Source organism: Acartia tonsa, chromosome 4 (assembly GCF_053477335.1).
Source record: "Acartia tonsa isolate MP-2025a chromosome 4, ASM5347733v1, whole genome shotgun sequence".
Classification (NCBI taxonomy): domain Eukaryota; kingdom Metazoa; phylum Arthropoda; class Copepoda; order Calanoida; family Acartiidae; genus Acartia; species Acartia tonsa.
The window spans coordinates 27,537,036-27,559,432 of NC_137263.1; the positions used below are offsets into that span (position 1 = coordinate 27,537,036).

At 35.2% G+C, this 22,397-nt stretch overlaps 1 protein-coding gene across 1 annotated transcript in view; it reads left to right on the forward strand.

The window, feature by feature from the left end:
- Rbcn-3A (rabconnectin-3 alpha) overlaps nucleotides 1-22,397 on the forward strand; it is a 43,734-nt gene that overhangs the window by 10,240 nt on the left and 11,097 nt on the right. Inside the window, exons 6-10 of the mRNA XM_080159379.1 lie at nucleotides 82-767; nucleotides 6,253-6,382; nucleotides 7,206-11,003; nucleotides 14,647-14,697; nucleotides 15,373-15,477. Coding sequence (XP_080015505.1) covers nucleotides 82-767; nucleotides 6,253-6,382; nucleotides 7,206-11,003; nucleotides 14,647-14,697; nucleotides 15,373-15,477 — 4,770 coding nt within the window. The remainder of the gene's footprint in view (nucleotides 1-81; nucleotides 768-6,252; nucleotides 6,383-7,205; nucleotides 11,004-14,646; nucleotides 14,698-15,372; nucleotides 15,478-22,397) is intronic.

Here is a 22,397-nt window from a genome sequence, read left to right on the forward strand (position 1 = left end):
TAGTCTTATTAGTGGAAAATGTTTTAATTTGTTTAAAACTAAAAGTCTTATGTTTAATTTTTCCTTAAAAATAATACCTAGGTACATCCAGTCGATGGAAGCCTCTTGGTTTGGGTGGCAGATTTTCTGGACGAATATAAACCTGGAGCATTTAGACAAGCTCAAGTTAGCTTTAGCTCCAGAATACCAAATGCAATTCCTATTGGTGACGCCAGCACGATGAGTAGCAATGTCGTTGTATTTAATTCCAAGCATCTACTAAATATAGACAGTTTAGTTGATGAAATGGAAATGAAACTGGAGGAGTTTGAAAAAGAGGAAAGTAATTATAGTGCAGATGATGATCTGAATGATGAAGAAAAAGCCCTGAAAGATGAGATGAAAAATGAATACAAGGAAAAGCTTGTCTCAGTAACTAAGAAGTATGATGTTTCTCCTATTGTTTCCATGATATCAAAACATGAGAATGGAACACTTAACCTCTGGGACGTCACATTTTCACCAGATACAAAATTTTGCCAGTTGTTGAATATTTCCCATAAGGCGCGCGTAAACGGCCACAGATTCCGTGTGAATGATATTACTTCTCATCCTGTGCTGCCGTTATTGTTGACAACTTCTCATCACAATATGAGTTCAGCACCAGCTGGGCCAAAGAACGAGGATAACTTTTGCAGTGAGTTGATCTTGTGGCGTGTTGACCCAATTAGTCCGATCTCTAAACCAGGAAGCGGTGGAATTTCAGAACTGGCAAGGATAAATTCCAGGTACACATTACCCTGTCCCGGATTTGAAAAATTTTGTTAAAATTTTTGCCCCCAGCCAAAATATGGTTGATTTATGCATAAAAATGACCCATGCAAAAATTGCGACGGTACAAGCACTGCAAAGTTTTTAAAATCTGCAAAAAAAACCCTGTTTTTATGGCATTTTTGGGGCTTTTGTACCATCCCAATTTTAAAGATTTTTACAAAATTTCAATTCAAGTGTGTTGATATATACCTGAAATTTACCAAAAAAAATGGGGGCAGTCTCAATTATAACATATGATGGTGTAGCAAGTAATCTTCCAAATACAAAATTGTCAAATTGCATACATATATAATAGGATTGGGCCAGATACTTTTTTGGACGGATACTGGATATCTGGCTGATTTATAATGCCGGATATCCGGCAAATATATGTTATTTGGCCGGATATCCAGCTGTCGACCGGATATCCGGTTATTTGGCCGGATATCCGGTTATTCGGCCAGATATCCGGTTATTCGGCCGATGTTCTTTTATTCGGCCAGATATCTAGTAATTTGCCATATAACGATTATCTGTCATTAGAAATCCACCGGATATCCGGTATCCAGCCAAAAAAGTATTGGCCCAACCCTATTATATATGTATGCAATTGTTTCTTCTTTACAATAAAGTTACTGATAGATCCAGGGAATGTTTCAGTTATTACCACTTATTTTAGTTTATCTCTGTTAATTTTGGAAAAAGATGTCTTAGCTTATAAAAGATGTTCGGTGCTTTCCCTCAAAGTGTCTTTTGATCACTTTCAACCCCTCCCTCCTTGTATTAACTTGCAAGGGTTCCTGGTACCCAATATAAACTATCCTATCCTGACCTTATATAATTAAGAAACAAACTAGAAAGTATCCCTTCCTTTTTTCAAGGTCGGGAGATGGGGGGGGGGGGTATGTGCTCGACTTGGCACTTGGGAAACTGGCAATAATTTGCATTAAACTTACGTCTTCAATATATCAAAAACTAAAGCTATAAAGCAGAAGTACCGATTGCAGAGTTGCTACACTTTCTAAACCCTTATTGTTACAGGAATCATCAACCAAAGTTTTCAATCAAAAAATTTCAACTTGCTTAGATTAAATAAATGAGCTAACCTTTACAGAGTTCGTTCAGACTCATATTATAGAAAAGATTTGCATTTAATAAGTATCAGAAATATGTTGGACAAAATAGGCCGTTTAATACACTAGTCCAAAAAGTTTGAAAATAACCTTTTCTTATTCGTTGACTTAATAACTTTGGGGACTTTCAATAAATTTTGATGGATTGGTTTCTTAATTTGAGTGTTCAATCGTTTCTACTACTAATTTTAATCTACAGAAGGGTTAATTTTGTGTATTATTAATGGGGATGTACATCAATTCCTTAGCCATAGTCTTATCCCTTAGATCCTTCAGTAACATGTTATTTCTTGTTATGTAATAAAAATGAGTGTTCCAGTTATTATTAGACTTTGGGTACAGGGATCTAGAGGGATAAGACAATGGCTGATAAATTTATTTGTATATCCCATGATGATACACAAACTGACCCTTTTTTGTTGATTACATAGTGGTTGAAACGTTTGATCACTAAACCTAATGAACCAACCAATTAAAATTCAATAAAAGTCTCCAAAGTTGTTGAGCCAAGAAATAAAAAAAATGTTATTATAAACCTTCCGGGACTAGTGTATTAAACAGCTTATGTCCACTCCCTCTCTAGTTATTATTAGACTTGTGATACACTCTTGTATAGTTCATGGAGGAAGGGGACATTGAGCTGTTTATTAAATTAGTCCCCAAAGTGTTATAATGGTGTTTTCTTATATTTGGATTAAAACATTGGGGAAATTCAGTAAAGGGGGGGGGGGGAAATGTGGTGACTCGTGCCACGACATACCAGCAATTTTATTTTGGGTGCTACTCCCTTAGTTTTAGAGATAATTGGATGAAATCTTTTGGGCTGGGTCAGTAACTACCCCAACTAGAGGTATCTTTCAAAAAAAACGGCGGCGGGACCGCCGCTCCCGCCGCCGTTTTCCGCCGTCACCATAAAAATTTTTTTTGTTTGCATTTCTCGCCGAATTAGGCAATTTGGAATCATTTGAGACTTAGTCATTTTTTTTCAAATTCTCGTATATCAAGGTATATCTTAAATACAGTACTTCTCCTGTGATTTTGAAGATATTAAAACAAAATATTTTTAGGTTGGTAAGTAGAAAATATTTGAATTAAGAAAACGGCGGCAGGACCGGCGGGACCGCCGCTCCCGCCATCCGCCGCCGTTTTCCGCCGCCAACAAAAATTTTTTTTTTGCATTTCTCGCCGAATTAGGCAATTTGGAATCATTTGAGACCATGTTATTTTTTTCAAAAATTTTTCCCCTTACAAGCAGCCCTGCGGGGGGACTTAGTCATTTTCAAATTCTCGTATATCAAGGTATATCTTAAATTCAGTACTTCTCCTGTGATTTTGAAGATATTGAAACAAAATCTTTTTAGGTTGGTAAGTAAAAAATATTTGAATGAAGGAAACGGCGGCGGGACCAGCGGGACCGCCGTCCGCCGCCGTTTTCCGCCGCCAACAAAATTTTTTTTTTCATTTCTCGCCGAATTAGGCAATTTGGAATCATTTGAGACCATGTTATTTTTTTCAAAAATTTTTCCCCTTACAAGCAGCCCTGCGGGGGACATTTTTTTCAAATTCTCGTATATCAAGGTATATTTTAAATTCAGTACTTCTCCTGTGCTTTTGAAGATATTGGAACAAAATCTTTTTTGATGGGTCAGTAATAAATATTTGAATAAAAAACGGCGGCGGTACCACCGCTCCCGCCGTTTTCCGCCGCCAATTTTTTTTTGCATTTCCCGCCGCCGTTTTCCGCAGCCGTACCTCTGCCATTAGTTACTGACCTAATTCGGCGAGAAATGCAAAAAAAAAAATTTTTTGTTGGCAGCGGAAAACGGCAGGAGCGGCGGTCCCGCCGGTCCCGCTGCCGTTTTCTTAATTCAAATATTTTTTACTTACCAACCTAAAAAGATTTAGTTTCAATATCTTCAAAACCACAGGAGAAGTACTGAATTTAAGATATACCTTGATATACGAGAATTTGAAAAAAAATGTCCCCCGCAGGGTTGCTTGTAAGGGGAAAAATTTTTGAAAAAAATAACATGGTCTCAAATGTTTCCAAATTGCCTAATTCGGCGAGAAATGCAAAAAAAAATTTTTTGTTGGCGGCGGAAAACGGCGGCGGACGGCGGTCCCGCCGGTCCCGCCGCTGTTTTCTTCATTCAAATATTTTTTACTTACCAACCTAAAAAGATTTTGTTTCAATATCTTCAAAATCACAGGAGAAGTACTGAATTTAAGATATATAATACCTTGATAAACGAGAATTTGAAAAAAAATGGATAAGTCCCCCCGCAGTGTTGCTTGTAAGCGGAAAAATTTTTGAAAAAAATAACATGGTCTCAAATGATTCCAAATTGCCTAATTCGGCGAGAAATGCAAAAAAAAAAAATTTTTTTGGTGGCGGCGGAAAACGGCGGCGGGCGGCGGGAGCGGCGGTCCCGCCGCCGTATTTTTTGAAAGATACCTCTAGTTGGGGTAATTACTGACCCAGCCCAAAAGATTTCATCCAATTATCTCTAAAACTAAGGGAGTAGCACCCAAAATAAAATTGCTGGTATGTCGTGGCACGAGTCACCACATTTCCCCCCCCCTTTTATTTGGTTGATTTATTAAGTTAAGTGTTTAAAAGTTTCAACTTCTAGTCTTAATCTACAGAAGGGATTATTTTTTGTATCATTATTGGGGATGTACATCAATTTATTAGACATTGTCTTATCCCTTTAGATTCTTGAATAACATGTTATTTCTTGTTATGTAATAAAAATATAAGTGTTCCAGTTATTATTAGACTTTTGGTACAGGGATCTAGATAGAGAAGACAATGGCTGATAAATGGACGTGCATAACCCATGATTATACACAAACTTACCCTTTCTGTTGATTACAATAGGTGGTTGGAACGTCTTATTAAACCATTTAAAATTTCAAACAATCTAAAAAGTTGTTGAGCAAACAAATGAAAAATTTTTTGAAACTTCGGGGGACTAGTGTAATTAACAGCCCATTGTGCTCTGCCTCCCTAGTTATTATTAGACTTTTGGTACACTCTGGTATAATTCAGAGAGGGAGGGGAAATTGGACTGTTTATTTCACTTGTCCCCAAAGTTTTATAATTGTTTTTCTAATTCATTAGGTTAACAACTTTTGAGAATTTTATTGAATTTTGATTGATTGGTTTATTAAGTTAAGTGTATAAACGTTTCAACCGCTAAGTTTAATCTACAGAAGGGATAGTTTTGTGTATCAAACAAATTTCATACTTATATCATAGAGGTAGGCCGGATACTTTTTTGGTCGGATGATTTATAATGCAACATATTTGATATCCGGCAAATTACCGGATATCCGGCCGAATAACCAGATATCCGTCCAAATTACCAGATATTTGCTAGATATCTGGCCAGATGTTGGATATCCGGCATTAAAAATCAGCCAGATATCCAGTATCCGTCCAAAAAAGTATCCGGCCAAACCCTATTATATATGTATGCAACTTGACAATTTTGTATTTGGAAGATTACTTGCTACACCATCATATGTTATAATTGAGACTGCCCCCATTTTTTTTGGTAAATTTCAGGTATATATCAACACACTTGAATTGAAATTTTGTAAAAATCTTTAAAATTGGGATGGTACAAAAGCCCTAAAAATGCCATAAAAACAGGTTTTTTTTGCAGATTTTAAAAACTTTGCAGTGCTTGTACCATCGCAATTTTTGCATTACAGAAAAAATATTTTGCATGGGTCATTTTTATGCATAAATCAACCATATTTTGGCTGGGGGCAAAAATTTTAAAAAAAATTTTCAAATCCGGGACGGGGTAGTACACATATATATTGAAATTTTAAATTAGGCATTACTGAGAAAGTATATGGAAAATATTGGAGAAATACCTATGTTTTAGAAAAAAAAGTTTGTTTCAAATGATGCAAAATTGTCTAATTTAGCGAGAAAGAGCAAAACAAAATCCGGCGGTTCGAAAGTCATTTTTCACAAATCACGTTAACCTTATTAAAGCAACTCTCAAGGGTCGTAGTCGATATTTTTTAAAACAGTGATATATACAATATTGATTTAAGTACGTCAATTGGTAGTCATTTATCGCAACTTAATATAGAAAGCTTACCTTTAATATTATAATGAAAGATGATAAGGATAAAATCAGTTTTATTATTAGCCGAAGGCCCAGGCTTATATAACTGATACAATATTATAATTTTTATTTTGATATTCATAGAAAACTGGCTATAAAACGATACGATGCATGATTTTTCACTGTGGCTTAGATTTTAATCCAGCGGATAATATAAATGACTTTATTTCTAATTTTAGAGAGATATCCGCGTTTACAAATGTTTCCTGGATTCCAACATTGTTACCTTCCTCAGTTCTGGGCAACTTATCCAACTCTCCTAGTACTTGCTTTGTCTCATCAGACGGAAAGTCATTAAGAGTATATCAGGTAAACTTTCTTTAAAACAAACGTCAAATTATACATGTTCAGTTTTATTATAAAAACTTTTTGTGTAGATTAATGGCACAATATGCGATAATAGAAATAATTTAATTTAGGAAATGATTATATAAATGCTTAGCTGATAACATTGTATCTGTTGTAATAGGAATCTGTGTTTAAAAAATAAAAAGAATAGGATAAATATATCACATAAAAGTTGTTGTCAAAAAGGTTAAAAATCAACATATTTTAAATGGACGGACATTCTGGTAGGTAATGATTATAGATTGTCAAATTTTGAATATTTATATTAGGGGAGGTGATTTTGTTGTTGTTTTAGTTGCCCTAATTCTCTGAAGTTAGAATTCAGATGCACGAGGAGATCTTTTGAGATGTGGTGGGTTCAAATCTCGGTTCAACACCATTTAATAACTAAAGACGATAAACATGGTTACTACTGCTTCTTTATCAGAGGCTCGACTGTTATATTAATGCACAGTTGGGACAGAAAATAGTCATGTAATCTAAGACTTAATTTGTCGGTTGGTTGTTACTTAACCGAACGCCTGGGGTATTTTTAGTTGTTTTTGGGTTATTGGACCTGAACTGACGTCAAAATTGTCATGGTCAGCATCCTCGCTCGTCCGTACGAGGTATTTAACTTGGCATTAACGTGTATTATTAAGTTGTGATATTGACGGTTTGTTGCAAAATATTTAAACGGGAAAATGAACATTTTTAGTACAGTTTTTTTAGTAACTCATAAAAGTTTAGGTAGAATGTGATCAATAATAATTTACCAATTGGTAATTGTGCTTTTCCTGTTTAGGCCGTAATTGATGCCCGATCTCTCTTGGCAGAACTGAATAGCAACGTTAGAAATTTAGTAAAGATGAAATCTGCCACAAGTTTAGCAAGCGTTTCTCCATCTACTCAGGCAGGCAAGGATTACAGCAGTGTTGCATCTAGGATTGTGTCCGCACAATCCTCGGCTAGACCTGGGGTTGTTATTGAACTTGATACTGTAGAAGATGCTGAACAAGACTGGCAGAACACCATCCTACTCCACACCTTCCATTGTGATATGATACAAGGCTCTATGTGCTCTGCGTATGGTGTTAGACCGGGTGCTTTTCCTTCAATCTCTGCTATGGTTGATCTACGAAAACATACTGGTTTTAAAGAACTCTTTTACATTGTTTTAGCGGAAAAAATTGACAATTCCACACTTATGCACATGTGGCAGTTAGTTTTGGAAAGTCCAGAAAAAGATGCAGAAAGTTTAAACAAAAGTAAGGATACACCAGAGCCAGCAGATGAGGATAATCTAACTGGAGCTGATAATACATTTACTCGCAGAGTGTTCATATCAAGTGCTAAGGTTTGTACACAAGAGCTTCCATTGCCCTATGGTGTAGAAGTAATACAATGTGTACCAGCAGCCGGTCACTTGTCATCTGCAAGTATTTATCCAGCTTGCTTGGCTCCTTACCTTCTTGTTACTGCTTGCTCAGATAATATTATACGCTTCTGGCGTGTTGTTGACAACTCAGGAGGATCTGGATCTTGCTTTGCTTGGGAGGAATGGAAGATGGAAACTGAGGGAGCCTCCTCGGCCATTCAATTGCCTGGTTCTCCTGTAAGTGTGTCAGCAGCATTTACTGGAAGAATAGCAGTTGCTTACAGATCTGGAGAAAGTTTTACAAGGAAAGGCCAAAGTGCGAACTCTAACTCAAGTTATATGAATTTGTTTGTTGCCATCTATGAATGTGAGAGTTCAGGTGGAATAGAGTGGGTGCTTGAAGACAAGATAATTCTAAGAAATATTGAAATTCCCAAGATTCAATTAGCTGTTGATCAAACAATATTTCAATCCCAGGATAGAAAAATTAGCGCGTACTCAAAGTTACAAAAAAATTTATATGAGGGTTCAAAGTTGGAGAGTGAGAAATCTGCAGCCAATATGAAAATGTCGCGAGTGCCAAGCATGGCTACTATTTCAAAGCTTAAAGAAGGTGGAATAGACTCTGTAGACTCCTCGACTTTGGTTCAGAAACAACTTGTCCAACTTGATTGGGTATCTAATGAAGATGGCAGCCACCTTCTAACGGTTGCTGTTGCTAACAATGTTCTTATATTGACAACAGTCTCATCAGAAATATCTGAAACATGCAAATCTAATCAGATAGAAATTAAAAAGTCGCAAAACCCTCGGCCATTGTTGCGAAAGTCTTCCTCTATGAGTCTTCAACCAGCTGTAGATGAAATTAAGTGGATGATATTCAGAAAGATAAGTCTACAAACAGCTGATGGGTTGCCACCACTTCCAATGTCAGTCTCCTGGGCGAGAGATGGTGTTCTCATGTGTGCTATGGACAATGAGGTTGCAGTGTATAGTCAATGGAAGCCAGATAATCAGGTGGAAGACGATATAAATGACGGAGATAGCAGAAGATTAAAAGAAAAGGATCTGTTATCTTTGGCGCAGGACACACAGGGAAAAAGTGGTAAGACAGGGGGAATTAAGGGAGGCAACCCAGACGCAAGGTTCTTTAATGAGTCCGAAGAAAAGGCAAAATTATTGTTGGGTGAAAGTTTATCTGATTCTGATTTTATGTCAGATATGGGACTCTTTGAAGCTAGTCACTTGGCCTGTCCAGTGCTTCCACAGTATCATCCCAAACAACTTATTGAACTTATGAACTCGGGTAAGATTCGTTGGGTAAAAGCAATTCTTAATCATCTTGTAAAATGCATTAGTCCAGCTACTCAAATAAGACAACGCTATGAAACAAACGATTCTGACAAGGGTAAAGATTGGAGTCGGTCACGCAACCTTACTGTAGTTGGGGGAGTTGGTAGATCTCCATCACCCAATAGGGAAAATCCTCGTAGTTCACTGTCAGCTGTTCCAGATGACTCTTCTTTGACTTTTGCTGAAATACACAGTGTTGCACCACTTCCTTTGTGGATGCTCCTGGAAGCAGACAAAGAAACAGGTATGGCCAGTAACGATGCTCAAGAATACAATGAGCTTTTCTCCGACAAATTAGAAGAAGAAACAATTGAGCTTGACATTCTTATAGATGATGATTCCTATCCTAAGCAAAGAAGACTGTCAGTGTCTGCAGAGAAACAAGGTCTCTCTTATTTTGGCCCTCGTCAGGCAAGAATATTATCCAAACTATTGACACATTCGGAGCTTCCAGGATTAACAAGCTTAGATCAAATGCACTTAATGGCACTGGCAGATACTGTAGCCTCATGTAATGTTGACATTACAGAAAAGTTTGCAATTGACGCAGCAAAGTCAGCTATGTCAAAGGAGTCAATGAGTGGGCAATCAAGCACAGGAGAACCCTCCCTTGAATCTCTTGATGATTGTGGCTTAAGATTTTTGCTTGCAATGAAGCACTATTGTTTTTTGCAACGGTGTTTACCTATTTCACAGAGAGCCAGCATTGCTAAGTTGGGCCTCAATACGAGCAATATAATTTGGGGTTTTCATTCTGAAAGTGAAGAAGAGTTAGTGAAAATGATACCTGGTGTGGCCCGGGGTAACCCAACTTGGAATGAACTTAAAGAATTGGGAGTAGTCTGGTGGGTAAGAAGTAATACTGTTCTGCGAAGATTGGTAGAGATTATGGCTAAATCTTCTTTCCAAAAAAATCAAGAGCCACTGGATGCAGCCCTGTTTTATCTGGCAATGAAGAAGAAATCGCTTGTCTGGGGTTTATATAGATCTATCAGGGATGATAAAATGACACAATTTTTCAAAAACGACTTTTCTGAGCAAAGATGGAGGAAAGCAGCCCTAAAAAATGCATTTGCTTTGATGGGAAAGCAAAGATTCCTTCATGCTTCTGCATTTTTCTTATTGAGTGGAAGCTTAAAAGATGCTATGGAAATAATTATATCAAAACTTGATGATATTCAGCTTGCTATTCTTGTTGGAAGATTGTATGAGGGAGCAACTGAAACATATCCACTTTGTGTCCAGAATATACTCAAAGAAAAAATATTAGGATATGTTGATGATGAATGCCACTTATCCCAGGCACATCCTGATCCATTCTTAAGATCAATTGCCTATTGGATTATGAAGGACTACGGAACAAGCTTGTCAACTCTTCTAGAGAGAGATGTTGGACAAGAGCATCCCAGCTATGTTGAAGATCATCCATTGTTTCCTAGTAAGAAAGGCGAGGCTGATCCAGTGGTTTTTAACTTCTATATTTACCTAAGAACACAGCCACTAATCATTAGGCACAAGGTTACAAAGGGTTCAGAAGACAAAAACAAAGCTCTTATGCTTTCTGGATTCAAAAAAGGAAGCTTTGAAGACGGTTCTGGCCCTAAACTTGAAGACTCTGTAACACCTTTGGAGAGAAAATTGTTCTTCTCAACTGCAAGCTTCCATTTGCGAAGTGGTTGTCCAGCATTAGCTTTAGAGGTTTTGTCTAAGCTGCCAGCTAGAGTTTCCCATCAGGATACAAAGAAAGATAAGAAGGATTTATCCAGCATGGGAGAGTCAACAAGTAACCATGATATTATGCAGACAGGTCATTTAGATGAGGCGACAATTGACTGGGGAAATCTTGGCAGAGTTAGTCCAGATAAAAAGCAGGTATATTTTTTGTATTTTACCTAGCTTCTCTATAATTAAGGTTTTTCATTCGTCCGTGTTTAAAGGGGGGCGAAGGATGAGAATTGAGACACTTTTTTAACAAAACTTAAAGCCCCAAGGATTTCAACCTAAAAAGAGTTACAGCAATGAAATTTAGCATGACACCTCTTAAATGTTGTACAATGTGGAACAGTAAAGAAAAGGCGGTGTTATCAGAGCTATCGCCAAAACTGCTCTTTTCTTCAGATTTTTTTGTTGCATTTTTAGTCAAAATCGTCAGTTTTAAATTATATGAGATAAATTTATTTTTCATCAATAAACGGGGTAGTAGCACGAAATGCATTTAAACTTAATCTAGTGAACCGCATATTTTTTCCTTGTCAATGGCTTAAACTACATCTATATGGCATATTTTTGAAAGAAATACAATTTTCTAACACGTAGTTTTTAAAATTTTATGACTTGAAAATCGTATTCTTGTGATTTTTGCAATTTATACCTAAGCTAGCTGATTTTTACAAAAACAGCATGGCGACTAATTTGGTGATGTCTAATTGCTTGTTATTTATTGTATTACAAACTTTAAAATGTTTGATGGTTTATTTGTAACTTTTGCTTGAAATATTTTTTTCTGAAATGCACTTCTTGCAACTATCCCTTTCCCTTATATTGTCACTTGACATTAAAAATTTTTAGTGTCCTGTGCAAATATAATAATAAGGGGATCTATTTTGAAGAGGTTGTTTTGAATGATTCAAACTCGTCTAATTAGGGGAGAAAATGGCAAAGAACGCCGTTCCGATGCCGTATCTTCACAGTTCTACATTGTACCTCATTAAAGCAACTGTCTTCCATGTCAAGTCAGTGTTTATTGGTTAAGTTCCTTTTATTTTAGTTTTGGTTAAAAAAGGTTTCTACCTATAATCTCGTCAATCCAGTCAAGCTTTGTGATATCCATTAGATTTAAGTTACACAGGTCTCCTTAGCAAAACCTTAGATTAAAAAAAATCTCCAAAGAAACAGCCAACAGGGCCTTCAAATAGGGTACAGTGGTGGTCAGAATCCGTTGGAGATTAAATCTTAGCTGCTCCTTCTTGCCAGATATTGCAATTTGAAGTTTTGTGGTAAAAATGCCTAAAATTACAAGAATTCCAAGGATATATGCATAAGTGAACACCTTAATTCAACAAATAAAAAGGATGAGTTTAACATTTGAGGAGTTTAGATATCTCTTCATATGTAAACTACACACTTCATCCCCATTTAGAACAATTTTTACTACTATAAATGATGTTTTTAACTTCAATAAGAGTAATAAATAAGGTACTTTAAGCTTATACTTTATTCTAAAGGCTGTTACCCTGGAACCAGTAGAAAAAACTTCAGTTTAAGTTTACATATGGCCCAAGTTACTTTTAGTTATTCTGCCCCCCTCCCCCCCCTTACTCTCACAACCTACAAACTTTAGGGTGGAGGGGGGGGGGGCATAGTAATGCACCAAAATAATTGTACTAGATTAGAAGGTTTGTAGTTGGAATAGATATTTATAAAAGTAAATATGGGCCTACACAAGTTAATATTAACCCTGAATATCTCCAGAGGTTTCTAAATAATATTCAATATTTCTTACCTATGCCACTAGCCACTATTTCCAACAGATGGAGGGGTGGGAATTCAGCAATATTTGTAAAAGTAGCTAATATCCTAAAAAAGCTTAAATCCAAAGTTTGCTTAGTATAATTCAGTGATTTCCAAGTAACACAAATCCACTGCCCCCCTCCTAATAATTTGTGGTCTAAGAAGGGTGAGGGGGTTGGTTGCAGCAATATTTGTAAGCAATTTTGATGCCTACTAAAGTTTAAGTGCTAAGGCTTATATATTTCTTTAGTGATATCTAAAGAACTCTTCTGTCTCTTCACTTCCTTCCAATTAGATTTAATTAGGAGGGGGGGGTAGTCAACAATATTTCCAGAAACTTTGGGCCCAAGAACCTTACATAAAATTTTTTCTCACAATACTTCAAGTAGTTGGACCATTTTCATTATTTTCCAACTACAACCCTCCTAATCTAGTACAATTATTTTGGTGCATAATCTTTTCCAACCTATTAGACTAATAAAAGAAATATTGTCAACTTATTGCTCCTTCCCAAAACATTAAATAGGTAATACATATAAAGCAATTTGGAAATCTAAAAGCTCTATTCCAAAGTTTACTCCTTATTGCTATAGTAGTTCCTGAGTAAAACACAGGTGGTGAGGTTGTCTGGAGGGTAGCTGGAGAGGGAGGGGGAAAGAAAGCAATATTTTAAAATTTTTTATGGGGGTGGAGGAAATTGAGCAGCAATATAATTTTTCTGGGTGGGGTTGGTTGAGGTTGGGGAAAGGTCAGCAATATTTTTTCAAGTATGAAGTAATTATGGACCTTCTAAAGTTTAAATCCAGAAGCCCTCTATATCTCAAAGTAAATCACAAGAAATTGCTATACTCCCTTCTATTACTTAATTGGAGGGTGGGGGGAGATTGTAAAGCAATAGCGAGGGAAAGGGGGCTTGGAAGAAGATTTCAGCAAAATTTTGTTACTTTTGACCTACTAAAGCATATCTCAAGCTTATTGCTTTGCTGCTATAATTCTAGAAGTTTCTTAGTATTACACTAAAGTAGTACCCTTTCAACTGCAACTCCCCCCCCCCCTTTCTCTCTTTACAAAATGTTATGTTTTTGATTTATGAGGGGAGGGGAAGAGGTCAGCAGTATATGTAAAAGTGCTTTGGGTCCCACAACAATACAAATCCAAAAGCTAATATATATATCTCTAATAGTTTCTTGTTTCTTAAAACACATTGGAATGATCTTCTACCACCCCCCTCTCTCCCAATTATGTAAGGACGAGGGAGGGGGGGGAGGGGGGGGGGTGAGAAAAAGTGGTCAACAAAACTTCTACAAAATTTTGGCCTAAAAACCTTACAGAAAAAATATTCCCACTATACTTCAATTAGTTTTTGAGAAACACATAATAGCATTACTATTCCCCCCCCCCCCTCCACCCTAAAGTTTGTAGGTTGTGAGAGTATGGGGGGGGGGGGGGCAGAATTACTAAAAGTAACTTGGGCCATATGTTAACTTAAACTCAAGTTTTTTTCTACTGGTTCCAGGGTAACAGCCTTTAGAATAAAGTTTAAGCTTAAAGTACCTTATTTATTACTCTTATTGAAGTTAAAAACATCATTTATAGTAGTAAAAATTGTTCTAAATGGGGATGAAGTGTGCAGTTTACATATGAAGAGATATCTAAACTCCTCAAATGTTAAACTCACCCTTTTTATTTGATGAATAAGGGTGTTCACTTATGCATATATCCTTGGAATTCTTGTAATTTTAGGCATTTTTACCACAAAACATCAAATTGCAATATCTGGCAAGAAGGACCAGCTAAGATTTAATCTCCAACGGATTCTGACCACCACTGTACCCTATTTGAAGGCCCTGTTGTCCGTTTCTATGGAGATTTTTTTTAATCTAAGGTTTTGCTAAGGAGACCTGTGGTTACTTAATAAGTTTCATACTTCCATTTTTGTTTATTACAAAGCTTTAAGTTTTAAATACTTTGACATTTTATTAATTTAACAATTTTTGCTATTTAGGAGAATACAGAAGAGTTCAGTATGGATTGGGGGGCTCCAGTTACCGTTAAGGTATGAATTTTTTTTATGCCATTTCATGTTATTTCTATGGCATTAGGGACTTCCTTTTATGATGGTTCCCAAAATGTGTGTCTGTCGGTGTGTGTGTTCGTTACGCTTATTATGTTCGTTGCGCTGATATACACTAAACTGCACTAAAAATAATATAGACACACTCTAAATCTGCCAATAAGAAGCTATAATTACCTTTTAATTTTATTGTATTGTCGAGAAACCTTAAAGATCTAGTTATAATACATCTTTTATTTATTTCAGTGTCTTACAATTGCAAAGTCATCTAATAGTATAAAAAACTTCTGTTAATTGTAATCCTAATGTTTTTATATGAAATGGTCAAAATTAAGAACAGTTTGACTTAATAAGAGTATTTGACTAATAGAATACACCCAACTTTACGGAAAATACGCGATAAAAATAAACCACTTTTTAAAAAACTAGCATCATTGATCGATCATGCCAACCTATAATACGAATGACGAAATTTTACTGTTGTCAGCTGACTTTTATGTATGTGTGAAGAGAAAAAAACTTGTTTTTCGTTAACCTCTTCTGATTTTTTTTTCAATTTTGAAAATTTCTTGTAGGTTTTAACTTTAGAGTTATATGGAACATGTTTGTGGAATGTGTAGTTGCATTTGAAATATTATCCGTTTGTAAACTATTTAGGTAAGCACAGATATTGATGATGAGTTGAAGCTGGAGTGGAGCGAGGATGAAGAAAATTATGATGACGACGATCAAAAGGAAAACAAAATAGGATCGTATAACAAGGTATTTACTAAATATAATCTTAAGTCTATACTTACAGAAGGATAGTAAATGAAGAAGGAGTTATTTATCGAATCGTAATTTAAACAGCTTTCCGCGGATATAATGTACAATTATAAGATTAATTAAAAGTGTTCCAATCAACCGGATATGATATTAATCGGTTTCGAAGCGATACGGGAATAGTTATTTCCCGCATAGTGTTATAAACAGCTTTCCGCGGATATAAATTGTACACTTACAAGATTAAAATAAGTTTTTTTTATCCTCGAGATGACGAAGGCACTTGCTAAAAAACTGGTTTTAATTATATGATTGTACATTTTTATATTCGTAGAAAGCTGGATACATTACAATGCTAGACATAGTTTTTTTCGTATGAATGAGAAACAGTTCCTATCCACCGGATTCGAATGAATACGAGAAAACTATTTCCAGACTGGCCAGAGTGTACGTTTTGTACGTAACGTATCGAAGCTGAGTACGTTATATTGAGATGTGTACGTAACGTATTTTAAATTTTGGATTTTGTACGTTATACGACGTTTTGTTAAGAATAAGAATCAAATACTAGTAGAAAAGTAATTTGTATGTTTTGTACGAAAATTTTTGCAAAAACAATAGGTAGGTGTATTTACATTAAATAAATTCAATAATATCTTTAATTTTCATAGAACAAAAATATGTAGGTAAATTATGCATATATGTTATTAGAACTTATAGTTTAAATTTATGGATTTGAAAAACATGTCCTATAGATTTAGTTTAAACTATTGAACAGAAAAAGATATGCAGTTGACTAAATTCAAGTTTAAATGCACTTCGTGCAACTACCCCTTTAATAGATTTTACGATATTTTTTTCAAATTCTTTAAATACTTAGGTAAATTTTCCGAGATATCAGATATTTTTAAAGAATAAGAATCAAATATAAGTATAAAAGTATTTGTATAATTGTACAAAAAGTATTACAAAAATAGTATATTAGGTATAATACAAAGTAGAATGATGTCTGTCCGTCTGTATATCAGAAGCTTAAGATCTTAGTAACCACTGAACCTGTTGGGCTCTACTCTTCAGGGAATATACCTAATAGTCCTGTGATGTTTTTAAGCTATTTTCTTGGGGGGAGGGACACTTAAAGCTTTTTACTTAATACTAGGATTTGCGGCTTCGCCCCTAGCCTTTAGAGGCTTCGTCCCCTCCTTTATAGAATCGTTTGTTCGAAATTTGTCAAAAAAAAAACGAAAAAAAAGATTGTGAGGATTTTTTCATTTAAGCTTCGCCCCAGGGTGCGGTGGGGGTTCCACCCCCCCCCCTCCCCCCGCTTATTTGCATTAGTTTACAAAAATAAATTGGGGGGTGGTTGATTTTTTGGGTGGGTGTGTTTCCCACACTCCAAGAAAATAGCCTATAACCACCAAAGGACCAGTAGATATATTCCCTGAAGATTGGAACCCAATCTGTTCAGCGGTTACAAAGATCTTAAGCTTTACTTTGTATTAAAGACTAATATTTTCTGAGATCTTTAGCATTAGACAAAATAACCCTATATCCTATTATATGTATATCCAATAAATCCTTTTTTAGTAGCGAAGCTACTCTATAATTCACTTTGTCCGTCCGTCAGTCAGTCCGTCCGTAACGCTATGGGGGAAATGGGATTTACTCAGCTCCTATAAAAGATAGAATGCTGAAATTTTTTGACAACATTCCCATCATTAAGGAGCACAATCTACAATACAAAGTAGCTTGATGTCTATCCGTCTGTCCGTCTGACCGTCTGTCCGTCTGTCTGTCTGTCCCTTAAGATCTCGGTAACCACTGAACCGATTGGATTCTACTCTTCAGGGAATATACCTACTGGTCCTGTGGTGGTTTTAGGCTATTTTCTTGGGGGGTGGGACACCCCCAACCAACCCCCCAAAAAATAAAAAAAATCCAAACCCCCAAAAATTTTTTTTTTACATTTTTTGTAAAATCTCAGTAACTGCTGATCAAATTGGGCTCTACCCTTCTGGGAATATACCTACTGGTCCTTTGGTGGTTTTAAGTTATTTTCTTGGGGGGTGGGACATCCCAACCCCCCTAAAAATAAGAAAAATCCCCACTTCCAAAATTTTTGTAAACAAAAACCAGTAATTGAGGTGGGGGAACCCCACTGCAACATGGGGCGAAGCCCCCATGAATCCATCCCCCCCCCCCCCGACAAAAAAAATAAAAATATTTTTTTTTCAATTTTAATTTTTGTGTATGCGAACAACCTAGGTTTAATTTTTACGAATTGAAATTTTTGTGTATACGGCAAACAACCTGGGTTTAATTTGTACAAATTAAAATTTTTGTGCATAAAGCGCACAACCTGGGTTTAATTTTACCACAGAGTAATTAAACAAAGAATATTTTTTTTGAATATTTATATTAAGGAGGGTTGACTTCCCATAACTATATAGGGCGAAGCCCCTAGAGGCTAGGGGCGGAGCCGCTAGTGTATTACATAGTAGAATGATGTCTGTCCGTCGGTCCGTCCGTCTGAAGCTTAAGATCTCGGTAACCACAGAACCGATTGGATTCTACTCTTCAGGGTATATACCTACTGGTCCTGTGGTGGTTTTAGGCTATTTTCTTGGGCGGTGGGACACCCCCCAATTCCCCTAATAACCAAAAAATCCCCCCCCCCATTTTTTTTGCAGTAGATTTCATTGGTCCTTTTTTTTGCAGAAAATTTCATTGGTCCTTTTTTTTGCAGAAGATTTCCTTGGTCCTTTTTTTGCAGAAAATTTCCTTGGTCCTTTTTTTTGCAGAAGATTTCCCTAATCCTTTTACGAATTTCAACTTATTTTTTTTATCACCTCTTGGGGCAAAGCCCCTAGAGGCTAGGGGCGAAGCCGCTAGTTGACTATAAAACATCATTGGCGTTCGGACTGATTTTTAGCAGGTTTTAGGCTATTTTTATATTTTTCACATTTTTCTCCATATCTTCAGTGTTTATGGTCCGATTTTCAGTTACAGATATCAAAATTAAATTTCCCGTCGTTTAAAGGAACAACCATGACGGCCAGACTGCCTTTTTAGCAGGTTTTAGGCTATTTTTTTTCTTTTCACATTTTTCTCCATATCTTCAGTGTTTATGGTCCGATTTTCAAAAATTTTTCAGTTATAGATATCAAAATTATATTTCCCGTCTTTTAAAGAAAACAATCATGACGGCCAGACTGCCTTTTTAGCAGGTTTTAGGCTGTTTTTTTTTATATATTTAACATTTTTCTCCATATCTTCAGTGTTTATAGTCCGATTTTCAAAATTTTTCAGTTATAGATATCAAAATTGAATTTCCCGTTTTTTAAACAAAATAACCATGACGGCCAGACTGCCTTTTTGGCAGGTTTTAGGCTATTTTTATATATTTATCACTTTTTTCCATATCTTCAGTGTATGGTCCGATTTTCCAAATTTTTAAGTTAAGGATTTAAAAATTAAATTTTTTGTCGTTTTAATAAAACAACCATGACGGCCAGACTGCTTTTTATCAGGTTTTTGGCAATTTTTATATGTTTTACATATTTCCCCATATCTTTGTTTATTTTGATGCAATTTTCAAACTTTTATGGGATATCAGTATCAAAATAATTTTTCCCATTGTTATGAGCATCTTTAATATAATTTACTTTGACCATCGTCATCATGCAAAATAAAACAAGGTTTCATGTCTATTTTATCCAATAAATCTATTCTTGATTTTAGTAAAAACCTTTTAAATCTACCTGTACGTATTCCCATCGACGATTTTTTGTGCTTCGCTACTTATGGATGTTGTCATCCTTGTTTTTCTGTAGCAAAGAATCTCGCTAACTGCTGAACCGACATGATCTTTGTGGGGTTTTAGGCTATTTTCTCTGTCCTTCCTTATCCCTTTGGGAACCTGTATTAAAAATGGTTGAAAAATAGCCTAAAACCATCTCGGTAACTGTGTGAAGTTTCCCTGAAATTGAGTAATCAATCGGTTCAGTAGTTATGAAAATCTTAAGCATCAGACAAAAAACTTACTACTTAATTTATATAATACAGGGTGAGTCAGAAAAAACTGAGTTTTCCGATTTTCTGATACAACCAGTAGGAATATGGAAAAACCAATTATAGGTTCTTGTTCTCTATAAAAATATACATTAAACTTAGAAAAGGTGTTTTTGAATATCTCTGAAAACAACGGCACTTTTTAGAGCATAAAGATTTCAAAAAGTGTGTGTGATGACTTTTTCGGCCATTATTTTGTACTTATTAGGTAGATTTATGAATAATAAAAAATGTCTACCATTCTAAAAAGATAAACAAACATATTTTTTGATTATTAAAATTTGTATTCAACATATTGTAAATATTTAACATCTTAAAAATACAATTTATTTAAATTAAATTATCACATTATAAATCAAACGTTTTGTTGTAATCTATTGTTAAGATTTAATTCTCAATGACCGGAAAACCAGCTCATGATCCGAAATATTTTATCTTGTTACCTAAATTCCTACCCCCTTCCCCTGAATTTCCTCTATATTTGGTGCAAGACTGGATTTAATCTCCAAAATCTCCGCCCCCTTTTGACAAATCATACTTGTGTGTTATAATCCATCATAATAACTTCATTTAAATAGGGTAGGGTTTCTAAAAGGCATTTTCATTTTAAAAATTCAAACCTTGATAACTTTTTTATCTTAAGAGATTTTTTTGTCAAATAAAAAGGTTTTTTCTTCTTTTTACTATAAGCTACGTTATTATAGAAGATTCTTTTAAACCACATGCATCACAATCAAGAAATATGAAAAAATGACAAATTGCAGTATTCTAAAAATGATTTTGTGAGGCGCCAAAAAGCATTTAACCTTTAAAACTCATTAAAGTACTTTTCGTAGACCTTTTTCTAAATAAATATTGAAATTTTAAGATTTTTTATACAAAATAGATGAGTTATTTTAATTTTTCTTTGTCAACATTTTTCACACAAGGCATTTTTTGACACCATACACCTATTATAGAGGCCGCATTTTTAGAGATAATGAAAAACACCTTTTACAAGTTTGATGTGCTTTTGTACAGAGAACAAGGATATATAATTATTTTTTCTGTATTCCTTCTGGTTGTTTCTGAAAATCGAAAAACTCAGTTTTTTCTGACTCACCCTGTAGATTATACTTAGTACGTAATAACAGGATGTATGTCTGTCTGTCAGTTTATATGTACCGAAGGTTCTCGCTAACCGCTAAACTGATATGGTTCTCCTTTACAGGTTAGCTTCTCAGAGGTCCTGGGAGAGGGTACAACCACCCTCCCAAGAGAAATCACTCTTAGAAAAAAATCACCACCCTTCCACTATTTTTTCTTTCTTTTAAAATTTGAAATCAGAAATGGGGTTGGTCTACTCCCCGGGCCCTCCCTCACTAAAAAGTTTATTAGCGAAGCTACTCTAAAATCACTTTGTCAGTCCGTTATGCTATCGGAGAAACGTGATTTTCTCGGCTCCTGTTTTTTTGATTAAATAAGTTCACATTGTACATATTTTCATTAAGATTTGCCTTTTGGTTGGGGTGCTAGATCTATTCCTAGATTTCTAAGTTTTCGTGGTTTTCTTGACTTCTATTCAAGATAGACGGCTGAAATTTTCAGAGAATAAATAAATTCACATTCTACATATTTTCAAAAGGTTTCTTTAAGGTTTGTCTATTTGTTGCAGTGCTAGGTCGATTCCTAGACGTATTTTCTCTATAGACGGTTGTAATTTTCAGGGATTGTATAAGTTTTCATTCTTAAAGGGCGAATATAGGTTGAATGTGATATTAGCTTAAAGAAAAGGTGTCATTCCATTGATTATAAATAACTTAAAGATATTGACATATTTAATTGTATAACTCTGTTTATAGCTTAAAACCTGGATTACTCAAAATAATTTTACGTAAAAAGTGTGGTTCCCTAAGACCTCCAAACACCCTAGCATCACACAAGGCTTCGTCTGAAAATTGAATAACCTTGACGCACTATTTGACGCACATTTACGCAAAATATTTTGACGGAAATTAAAAATTGAATAAAATAGTATATAATTTAAAAAAAAACATTTGAATTATCATATAAGATGCATGCCAATATAACAATCAATTAGACTTAAGAAAAATAGTGAAAAAAAAAAGGTCTTATAATGGTTAGAAAACGATTTTGTTGGACAACTGACTAATCATGTGTATGTCGAGGTAGACACTAAAATTGCAATATTTACTTAAGGATTTTTTTGAATTTTTAAATTTGGCATAGATATTCTAAAAGTATATAATTGCACCTATATTTTGAGCCCATATCATATTCAACCTATATTCGCCCTTTAATACTTCCACTAAGTTTCATTGAGATTTGCTTATTGGTTGGGGGGCTGAATTTATTCCTAGATTTTGAAGTTATTCCTAGATTTTCACGCTTAAATAAAAAAATGGGTTTTTGAATTCAACTCCCCCCCCCCCCCCTTTGATCAAGTTCCTCTAGAGTCCTCTAAGGGCGTAGTCGCAGGTCCTTATAATAGGATATACTTTGTACGTAATAACAGGATGTCTGTTTGATTGTACTAAATAATCTCGCTAACCACTGAACCGATATGGTTCTCCTTAACAGGATAGCTTCTCATAGGTTTATGGAAGTTTTATAACTATTTTGGGGAAGAGTATCAACATCCACTCTTCCAAGAGAAATCGACTTTAGAAAAAAAATTACCTCTTCCCCCCAAAAATGAATTTTAATTGCTCACTGATTTTAAGTTAATTTTTTTCTAGGTGTCTATATATAACTTTTGGGCTTCGCTACTTATGTATGTTGTCATCCATGTTTTTTACTTTTTCTTTTTAAATCTAAAATAAAAAAAATTGGGTTATTGAATTCAACTC